The sequence below is a fragment of the Phascolarctos cinereus genome, unplaced genomic scaffold, assembly GCF_003287225.1.
Source record: "Phascolarctos cinereus isolate Bilbo 61053 unplaced genomic scaffold, phaCin_HiC Scaffold_726;HRSCAF=1367, whole genome shotgun sequence".
Classification (NCBI taxonomy): domain Eukaryota; kingdom Metazoa; phylum Chordata; class Mammalia; order Diprotodontia; family Phascolarctidae; genus Phascolarctos; species Phascolarctos cinereus.
Genome location: NW_027556098.1, coordinates 412014443 through 412026483, shown reverse-complemented (window position 1 = coordinate 412026483; position 12041 = coordinate 412014443). Strand labels below are relative to the sequence as shown.

At 59.7% G+C, this 12041-nt stretch overlaps 1 protein-coding gene across 2 annotated transcripts; it reads right to left on the bottom strand.

The window, feature by feature from the left end:
* Window positions 1–361: 361 nt before the first annotated feature.
* Window positions 362–11616, bottom strand: ERCC2 (ERCC excision repair 2, TFIIH core complex helicase subunit). Of its 2 annotated transcripts, none has more exons than XM_020980134.2 (23): window positions 11521–11616; window positions 10030–10129; window positions 9543–9620; window positions 9350–9412; window positions 9011–9124; window positions 8355–8471; window positions 8154–8270; window positions 7710–7833; window positions 7528–7624; window positions 6656–6789; window positions 6090–6258; window positions 5604–5722; window positions 5038–5107; window positions 4874–4943; window positions 3350–3451; window positions 3012–3075; window positions 2560–2681; window positions 2353–2445; window positions 2068–2140; window positions 1737–1807; window positions 1165–1308; window positions 925–1068; window positions 362–529 (listed from the first exon to the last, which is right to left on the bottom strand). In XM_020980134.2, exons 1-23 carry the CDS (start codon window positions 11523–11525, stop codon window positions 437–439), a joined length of 2283 nt encoding a protein of 760 aa, XP_020835793.1. In that variant the 5' UTR covers window positions 11526–11616; the 3' UTR covers window positions 362–436. The 2 variants fall into 2 exon arrangements, with proteins under 2 accessions (XP_020835793.1, XP_020835794.1); XM_020980135.2 differs by lacking the exon at window positions 11521–11616 and adding an exon at window positions 11012–11381.
* Between the last annotated feature and the right edge of the window lie 425 nt (window positions 11617–12041).

The following is a 12041-nucleotide window of genomic DNA, read 5'->3' as shown; positions in this document are numbered from 1 at the left end:
CTCTGCAGCAAGGTGAGGGTGTCCCTTGGCCTGCTCAAATTTTCTGACCCGTAGAAAGGTCACATTCCTTCTGCTGAGGTTCTAATAATAGGAGCCTTTACATAAAGCTTTATGGTATGCAAAGCATTTGAGAAATAGCACCTCATTTTGATCAGGGAGGGGGTGGGGAGAGTGTTGCTATTATTATCCCCATTTTACAGATGAAGAAAATGAGGCCAAGAGAAGGGACTTGCCCAGGGTCACACAGCTAGTTAAGTGTCCAGGGCAGCATTCAAATTCAGGTCTTCCTGATTCCTCACTGGGCTATTACAGCACCCAGGGGTCCAGGCCAATAGTCCCTCCCAGAAAAGAGAGGCGAGCCTTTAAAAAAAACCCAAAAACTTTATTATCCCTGCCCCAAGGCTGCCCCACTCCCTCATGTCTGGGGCCAGCCCCTTCACAGCTGCTGGGCGATCTGCTCTATCCGGCGGAGAGTGTCCTCGGACTGAAGCTGCTCCAGGCTCAGCAAAGACAGTCCCAGCTGGTCCTCCTGGGGAGCGGATTTGAGGGGGCATCTGTCAGACTCCCACGGGTGATGCAGCACCCCGGGGACCTAGGTTCCCTCGGATCATCTGTGGATCTGCCCCTCTCTGGACTCAGTTTACCCATCTGTACAGCACGGCCAGCTGCCGCCTTCTACAATAGGCCCAGAACACTCCTATGCCCTAGTGGAAAAGCGGGGCCTCCCTCACCCTTGTCACCCCAGAGCCTGAGCCCCCAGCTACGGGCCTGATGCCATGGGGACTGAGAATAGTGGTGGAAGAGCACGGGCCCTGGAGGAGGTGAGGGAGAAGCAGAGCAAAGGCTCCAGGCAGAGTCTGGAGAAGGAAGAAGGGGATCCCAGGCTGGGGGTGAGGTGCTGGGGGGAGAACCAGGGCAGCTCACCCTGTGGAAGGGCTGGGCCATCTGCCTCAGGAAGTACTTGGCCACCTGCACGCCCTCGTCCACCGTCAGGTTGAGGTTGGCGTCTGTCAGGTGCTCCTGAATCCAGCGAGGGAGCTTCCCGCGCTTATCGGCCCGGGCGAAGCGCTAGGGTGAGGAGGGGGCTCAGGCTCATGGCCTGCCTCGCAGGGAGCACCCCTGGGACCCCGGCCCCCGCCCAGCTCGACCCAGCCGGCTGCCCACCTTGTCAGCAAAGATCATGAGCCCATAGTCAGTCTTGCCCCGGATGGCGCGGCCCACACACTGGGCTGCGTGTCGCATGGCATCAAAGGTCAGGAAGTCATTCTCTCGGATCTGGAACTGATCACGCAGGAACTCCAGGCGGGCCTGTGTGGGAGGAGGCAGGGGGCTGCCTGGTCAGGAACTACCCCCCTGGCAGGGCACCTCCCACAAATGACCACCTCGCAGGCCTGGGCCCCACACCCCCTGCCCTCAGTTGAGCTGGACCATGGCCGCAGGATCAGGAGGCCTGGGTCCAGGGGGCTCAGCCCAGAGCTCTGGACAAGTCCCCTCACCACTTAGGGCCTCAGTGTCCCCATCTGTGAAGTAAGAGGGCTAACCCAGATGGTCTCTAAGGACTCTCTACTCTGAGATATTATGTTCTGAGGTCTCAAACATTCCCTGTTCTAAGGGCCCTCCCTGCTCTGACATTCCACATTCTAAGGATCTTCCTAACACTCAATTTCTGCTATGTGCTCAGACATTCTGTGGTTTAACATTCAAATTCCTTCCCCTCCCTCCAGCCTCCTACTCACCTTGAGAATTCGGCTTTGGGTGTAGACATAGGGGACACCAAACATGATGACGGCCCGGCCATAGTGGTGGACTGTTGAGGGGTGACGGGCCGAGGGAGAGAAGAGTATTTGTGGTTGGAGGGTGGGGCGAGGTAGAGAAACTGGGCCCTGGGCCCAGCCTTGCCCAGCCAAATGGGATGACTCGGGCAGAGCAGAGAAGGAGACACTGTGTGCGGCTCTCCCCGGTCCTGCCCTCTGTCTGTGCCCAAGGAGGGTGGGGTGGGTGAGGCACATCATTCCTTGTTCCCAGGCCCCGCCCTGACCCTAGGGGCTGGGGGGACAGCACACTCACCAAAGTCGATGCCCTCGGACACCTTGCCTCTGGCCACGGACAGCAGGATGGCCCCTCGGCCATTCTCACACGCCTGCAGGGGACAGAGGCGTCAGACTCCCCCCAGCAGCTTTGGGAGATGGGGCAAGGATGGACCTCGACTGCTGGCTTTCAAGCTGGAGTGACCTCAGAGGTCATCGTGGCCAACCCCCTTCTCTTACAGACCGAGGTCCTGGGAGAAGTGACTTATCCAAGGTCACCCCCTCCCTGCTGCCCAGGGCCAGGGCACAGCCTAGCATCTCTTACCTCCTGGTACTTCTCCAAGGCCACACTCGTCTCTGCTCCATCCTGGGTCTCAATGAAAAGAAGCTTGTTCCGCTGAATGTTCTCCAGGATGCCCTGGGCATTGGGAGGAGACAGTAAGGGGAAGAGCTGGAGGCACAAGGCCTAAGAGCCGGCCAGCTGGGCCTTGGGGAAGAAGGAGGGACCCTAAGGCCAAGGTCGGGGGCTCACCTGCTCATACCAGGCAGCCACGGTACTCTCCATGTACTGATAGCTGGTGAAAAAGGCAACAATGCCGTCAGGGACCACAGCGGACATCTCCAGGAGCAAGTTCCCGTAATTCCGGATTACAGCTGTGGAGAGCCAGCCCACTCCAGTCAGAAATGGACCACCTCCCTCCCCCCACACCCTGGCCCTGTGGACAGCCCCCCTCCTGACCCCGAGGCTCAGCGACAGGCTCTCTCCCATCCTGAGGGGCCTGCCTGGCCCCCCTCCCACCCAGAGAGCCGGGGAGCCCCTCTCCCAGCCCCCAACCCCCTAGAGGCCAGACCCTCTCTCAGTCTGGCTGACTGTCCTTCCTGCAGCCACCAGTGAGGGTCAGAGCTGGGCCTGCTCCCCGCCCCCGCCCAAGACGTCCAGTGAGCTCCCCACCCCCATTCCCAGGCTTCTCAATGGCGACTCACCGATATCCTCTCGGGTCTCAAACTTGGAGCTGATGGCCACTTGATCATTGCCTCGGCCAACGATCTGGAAAGACCGAGAGAGGGAAGCATTATGGGACCGTAGATGGAGGCCAGCTAGGACAGGTCTTCCTGCCCCTCTGACCAGTGGGCAGGCAGGGCTCACTCTGGGTCAGGGCTAGGCCTGGAGACCGTCTGCTTGCTATGAGCCGTGAGCCTGGGCTGGAAGTGAAGGGAAGGAGGAGGAAGCTGTGTCTCCCCATCCCGCAGCCCCCGGCTTCCCAAAGAGAACAGACCTGGGGTGGGGGGACCCTCAGGGACCTCCGGACCCCCACACTCACCATGGGGCAGAGGCAGACCCGGGCTAGGGTCATGGTGAAGGTTGCCATGGTCACAGGGTGGAAGTCCAATATTTTGGGGTAGATATCCAAAGGGGACAGGGTCTGGGTTGAGAGGAGACAGAAGGAGATGGAGGCTCAGAGATGCACAGGTGGAGGGGCCTTGGGGGCTCTGGGGAGGCCAAGGGACTGAGGAAGATGAGAAGACCCAGGAGACCACTAAGGAAGACAGTGAAAGAACACGGGGGGGGGTCTGGGCCCCTGTGGAAGGGAGATAGGGAGAGCCTGGGGGCCATGGGAATCCGAATGAATGCTTCTGGCAGAGACACTGAGGGGCTAGAGTCCAGTCTGGATATCTGCAGATGTGACGGAAGGGAGCGAGGGTGTTGCAGGCGTGGGGGATGACCACTGCAAATGGGCCGCCTGCACTAACACTGGATGGTCTGAGCCCAGTACGGACAGCAAGCAGAGACGTGGTCAGACCTGCCCTTCAGGAACGTCACTGGGATCTGCAGGAGAGCCTGGGGCCGGGGGCTGCTGCAATACCCCTGGACTACAGGGTTCGGGCAGACGGGCTGAGCAGGGCTATTTCCTCCCAGAGGCTCTGGGGTGGTGGGGCACATTCAGCAGCGGGGAGAACTGTCCGGGGGACAAGCTTGGGGGTACTGGGCTTGTGAGATGGAGACACAGGCCCAGGGAGAGAAGGGAGCAGGGGAGAGAGTCAGAGGCCGGGGCAGAGGGTTTGGGAGCCTGTGGTGACACTGAGGACCAGGAGGATGGGGCTCCTGGGGGAGGCAGGGACAACTTCTGCCTTTCTTGTATCCCCAGAGCTTGGCATAGTGCCTGGCACACTGTGGGCCCCCCTAATAAATGCTCGTTTACTTGGCTTGACCAAGGTGACATGAGGTCACCAGAACTATTCACTCCCTCACAGGTCTTGGGGGTAATGAGGGGATGTCAGGAAAGGCCTGGGTGGGACAGAACACTGCCCTAGAGGCTGATGGAGGCTCAGGGGTCTTGGAGGCTTGTGTAATGGGGACGGCTGAGAAACAGGGCAGAACTGGGGGCTGCAGGGACCCACGGGACCAGAGAGGAGCCTTGGAGGTCCCAGGGAAGAACAGAAAAGTAAGGCCCAAAGGAAGGACTTGAGGGCACTGGGGAACTACTGGAGGGTGAGCAGAGGACAGAACAGCAGAGGCAGACATGGAGGCTCAGACGGGGTAAACCGAGGCGAGCTACAGGGCTAGGGGACTGAGCGGCCAAGCACAGAACGGAGGGAGGGGACCAGAGTCAGGAAGAACGAGAATACTAATGAGAGCTGGCGCTTATGGGGCGCTTCCCGGTTGGTAGAATCTATTATCTCCTTCGACCTTCACGACCAGCTGGTGACATGGTGCTCTTATCAACCCCATTTTACAGATGAGGACACTGAGGTCCAGAAAGGTCCTGATGCTGTCACTCAGAAGTGAGGGTGGCAGGAGAACGTGAGGAGATGAGGAGCCTGTGGGAGGGGGACAGGGGTCTTACCCCTGAGGTGATGATCACAGACTGAAAGCGCTCAAACACCGGCTTGATGGCCAGGGAGGCATCCATGCAGCTGCCGAGGGATGCGGGAGAGAGAGGTCAGGGCGGCTGTCCAGAGGGCAGGGTAGAGGGGAAGGGGAAAGGGGAGGGGGAGTGAGGGGCCTCACCTGAAATGCAGCACCGGGTTGGAGATGGTTGGGGTCCTCTCATCAAAGGGCTCAATGATAATGGTGAAGCCTGGGCCAGGGAGGGAGGGTGAGGCCCAGTGTGCCTGGGGCCCCACCCAACCCCAAATCGAGGTGAACCCAGCTGAGGGGGAGTGGAGCACAAGGCAGCACTCATCCATCCGTCCATCCCTCCCTCCCTCCCTCCCTCCTTCCATGCTGTCAAGGCCCTGCCCTGATTCCCTGGGGTTAATCTCCAGGAATTAGTGAGAACAGATGGGCCACATAGAGCCATGTCCTGGAGGTGTGGGGGAGGAGGGGATGGACAAGCAGAAGCCAGACTGTGGAAGGGGGACATGTCACCCCCCCCAATCTCTGCCACCCTCCTGCTGATTCAGAACAGCCGGGCTGCTAAGCACCCCAACTACGAGTGTGACAGAGGCACCCCCAAATGTCAGAGCTGGGAAGGCACTGGGAGACAATCAAGGCTAGCCCCATTCTGTAGGAGGGAAACTGAGGCCCCTGAGAAGGGAAGAGGGGAAGGCCGGAGCCAGCAGAGTGGGGCTCACCTCGGGAGTAGGTGCTGACCAGCGTGGCAAAGTTGGAGAGGAGGGTGAGGGGGGAGAAGTCGGCCAGATCCGCGATCTCGAGCGTGTGGAGCAGAGACCTCAGTCGCTCTGCACAGAACCTAAGGGGCGAGGGAGGGAGGCGAGGGCAGGGGGAGGTCAGGCCCGGGCCCAGGCCCAGGCCACATCAGATGCATCAGACTTGGGGGGAGACAGGAGAGGGAAAGGCCGGGCTCAGAGAGGCGGGGGGCGTCCATTGGGGTCAGGACAGTAAAACTGTCCTGAAGGTGGAGGTGACGAGTAGGCAGAGGGCCAGAGAAAGGGAAAGCTGGACCTTGGGGCCACAGGTCAGAGGCCAGCCAGCCCAACTCCCTCATTGCCCAGAGAAAGAGACAGACACCTGAGAAGGGAAATGATCAGGGAAGGGATCTGGGCACCTCCACAAGGAGGCCCAAGGGCCGGGGGGTCAGCGAGGGGGCTGGGGCTCACCGCAAGGGCTTGCGCTGGATACAGACACGGTGGGCCAGGCCCCCCAGGAAGGCTGGCGGGCTCTCCTGGACCACGTGCTGCGTCCGGAGGCGCCACTTGACATATTCCAGCAGGCGCCGCAGGAAGCCCAGGAAGTGCTCCGCCGTCCGGATGGAGCCAGGCACTGCCTCTACAGGTGGGGGGCGAGAGGGAGATATGAGACAGCCCGTCCCCATCACCGCAGGCGCCAGACCCAGGTCAGGCCAGCTCCTGACCACAGCTGGAGGGCCGCATGGACCTTGCAGACCCAACCCCTCTCTACATGGGGAACCACGGTCCACCACGGGCGGATTAATCACTGCACGCCAGCTGGACTAGGAACCATCTGGGGGCAGGGAAACAGAATCTCGGAGCCCAAAGAACGTTAGAGACATCCAGGTTAACCACCTCACTCGGCAGGCCCAAGGGAACATCCCACAGTATACGAGGGGAGGAAGCCAGGCCTCCCTCCTGCCCCCTGCCCCGCCTCTCCTCATCTCAGCCGAGTCCAGGATGGGGACAGCAGGGCGCCCAGGACCTCTCCTCACCCTGCAACACCTCGTCGGGAAGGACCGGGTTGGCCAGGTGGGCGTCAGTCTCACGGGCTAAGCTGGCCTCTCGAAGCCCCTCCACCAGGCGGCGGTATTCCTCCCGCAGACGTTTTTCATCTGTCTCCTTGATCCTGGGGGGATGGGGGAGCCCACAGGAATTGGGGGGGTGGGGCAAAGATCTGGGGGCAGGAGCTGATGCCTGGTCTCTGCCCTTGGACCCAGCAGTTTGGGGTGAGCTTCCTGCTGTCTTAGGGAATTCTCCAGGCAGCAGGCTCTGGTCAGACCTCAGACAAGTCTTTGGGTATACCAATGTCACCATCTTGGCACCTCAATTTATCTCCCTTGTTCCCCCTATTTCTCTCTCAATGCCCTGATTTTCCTCTGTTGGCACCCCAATTTATCCCTCTGCACACCCCAATTCCCTTGTTGGTATCTCAGTACGCCCTCAGTAAAATGGAAGGGTGAAGAAGGCTGATGGCCTCTAAGGCCCCTCCCACCTCCAACACTCTGGGTTCTATCTCTCCCACTTCTAATGTGACCCCTTCATTTTACAGATGAGGAAACTGAGGCCCATAGAAGTTAAGGGATTTGTCACGGTCATCAAGTCAGTAAAGAGCTGAGGTGGGACTTGAACGCAGGGCCTCTGACTCCAAAGGCTCTTCCTGCCACTCTGACCATCTTCATTCCTTGAATAGAGGGGACCCTCGGATCTCAGCCACCAGGCAGGATTGTGGGACATCCGGTGCCTGGCCAGAGCCAGAGGCAGAGGGAGGCCAGCCCCGGGGCCTGGGTTGGCTCTGGGTTGGGGCTCAGGGTCAGTTAGGGGGTGTGGAGGCAGGGTCACCAGAGCTCCCGGGGCCCCTCCATACTTGTGAACCGTGCGCTGCAACGTCTCCAAGTTGTTCTGACAGCGGTCCAGGGTCCGGCGGGTCAGGTTCACACTCATAGAGTCGATGCACACGTTGTCTGAAGGACAAAAGGCACAGCTGGGGTCACCAGCCCGGAGTGGGTCAGGGTGGGAAAGGGGGGCGTCCCCGGCCATCCCGCTCACCAATGTTGTGGGCCTCATCAAAGACCACAACAGCCTTCCGAGCCAGCTCTTTGGAAACGAGGTCAGCGATCTTCGGGTCCAGAAGGTAGTGGTAGCTGTAGACGATCACGTTGGCATGAAGGATCTGGGGGAGGGGACGGAGGAATGTGGGGGAGAGTCAGCGGATGCCAGGCCCTCCCACCTCCGGCATCCCCAGCACTGAAGTTCTGTGTTCTGAGGCCCCTCCCACCTCTGGCACTCCCTGTTCTAAAGCCCTTCCCAGCACTGATGTTCTATGTTCTGAGGCTCCTTCCACCTCTAACATTCCATATTATAAGACCCACGCCACCTGACATTTCATGTACTAGGCTCCCTCCTACCTGACATTCAAGTACTTCATACATCAACCCTACCCCACCTACCTCCATCACTCACACACACACACACACACACACACACCCTTACCGAGTACCGGGCAAGGAAGTACGGGCACCAGCCTTTCTGTAGTCCAAAGGCCTTCAGGTCGTCCAGGTTGTAGATGCCCCAGGGGATGGGCACTTGGCGGCCTTGGGCATCAAACTCCTGGGGGCAGGGAAAGGTCTCCTTGAGCACAGAGCTGGACATCCCCCCCGAATGGGGCCGCTCCCACCCTCCAACCCCAGGCACCTCATAGAAGCGGCAGTGAGGGGTGCTGGCGTCCTGCTGGTGCTGGGCCCGCACATAAGAGGCCGTCAGGCTGTGACACTTCCCATCCACGTCCTTTCCAAACCGCAAGGGGGTCACCTGCAAAGGGACCCACGCAGAGAGCCCTGAGAGCTCAGGGCTCACCCCACTTCTAGACTTGAAGGCCTTTTGTTTGTTCCACCCCTAGGGAGTCTGGCCTCCAGATTCACATTCCTACATTCTGACTCAGAACCTTATCCCTCCCCTACTCAGGGACCTTCCTGGACTTCCAGCGACCACGGGATGAGGAGAGAGACAAAGGGAAGAGGAGAAAGAGAGAGAAGAAAGGGCTCTCAGACCTTAGAATATAAGAACTGGGAAGCCCCTTAGAACAGAGGAGGCTAGAGCTGGGAGCGATCCTAGAACACAGAATGTCACAGCTGGGAGGGTCCTTGGAACAAGGAATGCTCCAGTTGAACAGGTCAGACTTAGAGGAGTCCTCAGAAATTGTCTAGTTCTCTCGATTTTACAGATGGGGTAGCTGAGGCCCAGTGTGGGGAAGCCAGCTTACCCGAGACCACAAAGTGCCACAGTAGAAGTGGAATCCCTGCCCCTTGGCCCCTCCTCCCCTTCCCACCCCAGGGCTCAGGGTCCCTCACCTCCGGGTGAATGCACAGATTCTTCCGAGAGCTCAAGGCCAGGCCCAGGAATGGCACCTTCTCTCCCTCCTGCTTCTCATAGGAGTCCATCAGCTTCCTGAGCTCCTCAATCACCTGGCTCAGGGAAGGAGGAGGGGAGGAGAGGGCAGCTGAAGCCCCCCCTTCCCAGTCATCTCTGTCTCCACTGCCCAGCCCAGGGGGCCAGCCTGCCTCCCAGCAGCAGAGATGGGCTGCACCACACCATCCCCACTCCCCAGGCCCAGGAAACTGCAAACGGTCACGGGAATGGCTTCCTGGTGGCCCAGACTAAAGCTGCCCCTGACTTCGCCAGAGACCCACCTTCTCAATCTCAGGGACAGTCCTTGAGCAGTAGATGAGCTTGGTTACTTCCAGGGGGTGAACCTGCCCACGAATTGGGGAGCAGGGTAAGGGAGAGCCCCAGGTAGGGATCAGCCCGCTCTCCAGCTCAGACCTGCCACCCCAATTCCCACCCCCAGTTTTTCCCCCGCCTCAGGCCCAAGTACTGCCTCACCCGCTGGTATGCAACAATCAAGGCCAGGAGGGAGATGGTCTTGCCAGTGCCCGAGGGCATCTCGAGGACCCCGTGACCCTGTGTGTGCCCACCCCAAGAAACATAATCATCTTCTAAACATAGTGTTTGAATCTGAGCACGATGAAATATTACAAGTTTAAGAATCAAAACCTCAGAATTACAGAAAGTTACAGCTGGAAAGGCCCTTAGGAGGAAAAATGCATTTATTAAGCACCTTCTACATGTACTGAGGCTGGCTAAGTGACTTGCCTGGTCACACTGCCAGTAAGTGTCTGAGGCTGGCTTTGAACTCGGGTCTTTCTGACTCTAATCACTGCGCCCTCAGACAGCTTCTGGCCCAGGGGTCCTTACTCCTGTTCGTGCCTGGACCACCCGGGGAAGCTGAGGGAGTCTGCTGACCCCTCCTTAGAGCAATGTGCTTGACCGCAAGAAGGATTGGGAGCTGGGTTCTGCAGGGGGCCGGTACCTTGGCATCCAGGGTCCGCTTGAGCTCCAACATGTAAGAGAATTGTTCGGGGTAGATGTAGTCATAGGGGAAGTGGACCAGGAGCCCATCGACATTCAGCCTGGGGCGAGGGAAGGTGAGCATCAGTGACCCGGGGCCTGGGACCCCTCTGCAGCACACTGTGGGTCCTCCCCCCCACCTCCCCCCTTCCTGTCTTGGCTTTCTGGACATCCCCTGTCCCCACTCTCCTCTTGCCTCTTTGACCGCTCCTCCTCCAGATCACGCCCTCTGACCCTAGGGGTCCCCGGAGCTGTCCTGGGCCCTCTTCTCCTCTCTCTGTATAAGTCTACCGGTCACTCACATCCCCCTTCCCTGCCCCACACTCTGCTCGCCTCCACGCTGGCACTTGCCATGAACTGGGGGTCCAGCAGACTCTTAAACCCAACACGCCCGGACTGGACGCGCCATCTCCCCCCTACCCCCCATTACTGTAGAGGGCACCGCCAAGACCCTGACTCAGGCTCCCAGCTTAGGGGTCACCCTGGACCCCAGGCTCGTCTAAGGGGTCACCAGCGCCTTGATGTGACCTTTGCCACAACTCTGCTGCCACGCTGCCCCCCCACTTGGACTGCTGGGGGGGGGGGTCTGCCGCCCCGGGTCTCCCCTCACTCCCTGCATCCTCATTCGGCCACCAAAAGGATTTCCCTAAAGCCCAGTCTGGGCTTGTCGGCCCCTCCCCCACTCAGTAAGCTCCACCGACTCCCCATGGCCTCCACGAGGAGATGCAAAGTGCTCTGCTTGGCATTCAGTGCCCTCCTGCCCCAGCCCCCTCCCACCTTTAGAAAAGCAAGGTCACAGACCCTGGGTTACAAACGGGGAAACTGAGACCTAGACAAGGCCCAGGTCGGCTGGCTGGGGTGCCCTTCCTCCTCCCCGGCGTCCTCCAGGTCCCAAACAGCCCCGCACCCCTACAGGAAGCCTCCCCCCCCCCGTAATCACTGACCCCGTCTAGAGGAGCTGTGCACCCTCTGCTTGGGTTTCCCCCATTACAGGGCATTCCTCGGGGGCGGGGCCTCTCTTTGTATCCCCAGCGCCTAGCACGGTGCCCGGCACACAGCGGGCGCTGCATAAATGCTCACTGACTGCCAGCAGTTATGCCTCCAGTGCCCCAGTCGTCCCACATGAGTTTACGCCGGCGACTCTCCACCCCGCCCCCCGGATCTCCAGCTGGAAGAAGCCGCAGAGCCACTGGAGACCGATGCCCCCATTTTGCGGATGAGGAAACTGAGGCCAACAGAGGCGAATGACTCGCTCAGGGTCAGCCGGCTCCTACGTTTCTGAGGTCCCATTCGAACCCAGGTCTTCCTGGCTGCAAGTCCAGCGCCCCGCCTGCCCTCCGCGCCCCCGGGGTGCCCCACCCAGGCGCCCCCCATCCGCCCTGCTTCTTATCCCTCCAGCCCCCCCACAGCCAGCACCCTCCACTGAGCCCCCACGCGCGCCTCCCCCTCCTACTTCATGGCGCGATCCTCAGAGGTCCGAAGGCGCGGCCCCGCCCCCTCATGAATATGCAGAGAGGAACTAAGCCCAAGAACCTTCGGGGGCTCTCTCCTCTCATTGGCTAAGCGCACTACTCCGACGGGGGAGGAGCAAAGAGCGCGCGTGCGCACGAGGGTGGGTTAGGGAGGCGAGAAGGGACTAGTTTGGAGCAAGGACAGTCATCCTTAATCGCTCCCTGACTGCAGCGTAGGCGCGACGGGAATGGAGAAGGCCGAGTGAATCGATCGCCATTCATTCTTGCAATAGGTAAGAGCCCTAGACCTTCAAGGATCCTGGAATGTCTGAGCTGGGTGGGGGTGGGAAGAAACCTTAGAAGAGAGAAAGTCAGAACCTAGAACGTGAAGTTAGGAGAGCTCTTAGAACAGGGAATGTGAGAGCTGGGAGGGGCCTTAGAACAGGGAATGTCAAGAAATGTCAAGCACATTAGGAATATGGACTGGATCTGTGAATTCATTAGTGTCAGAAGCTCCCAGCGA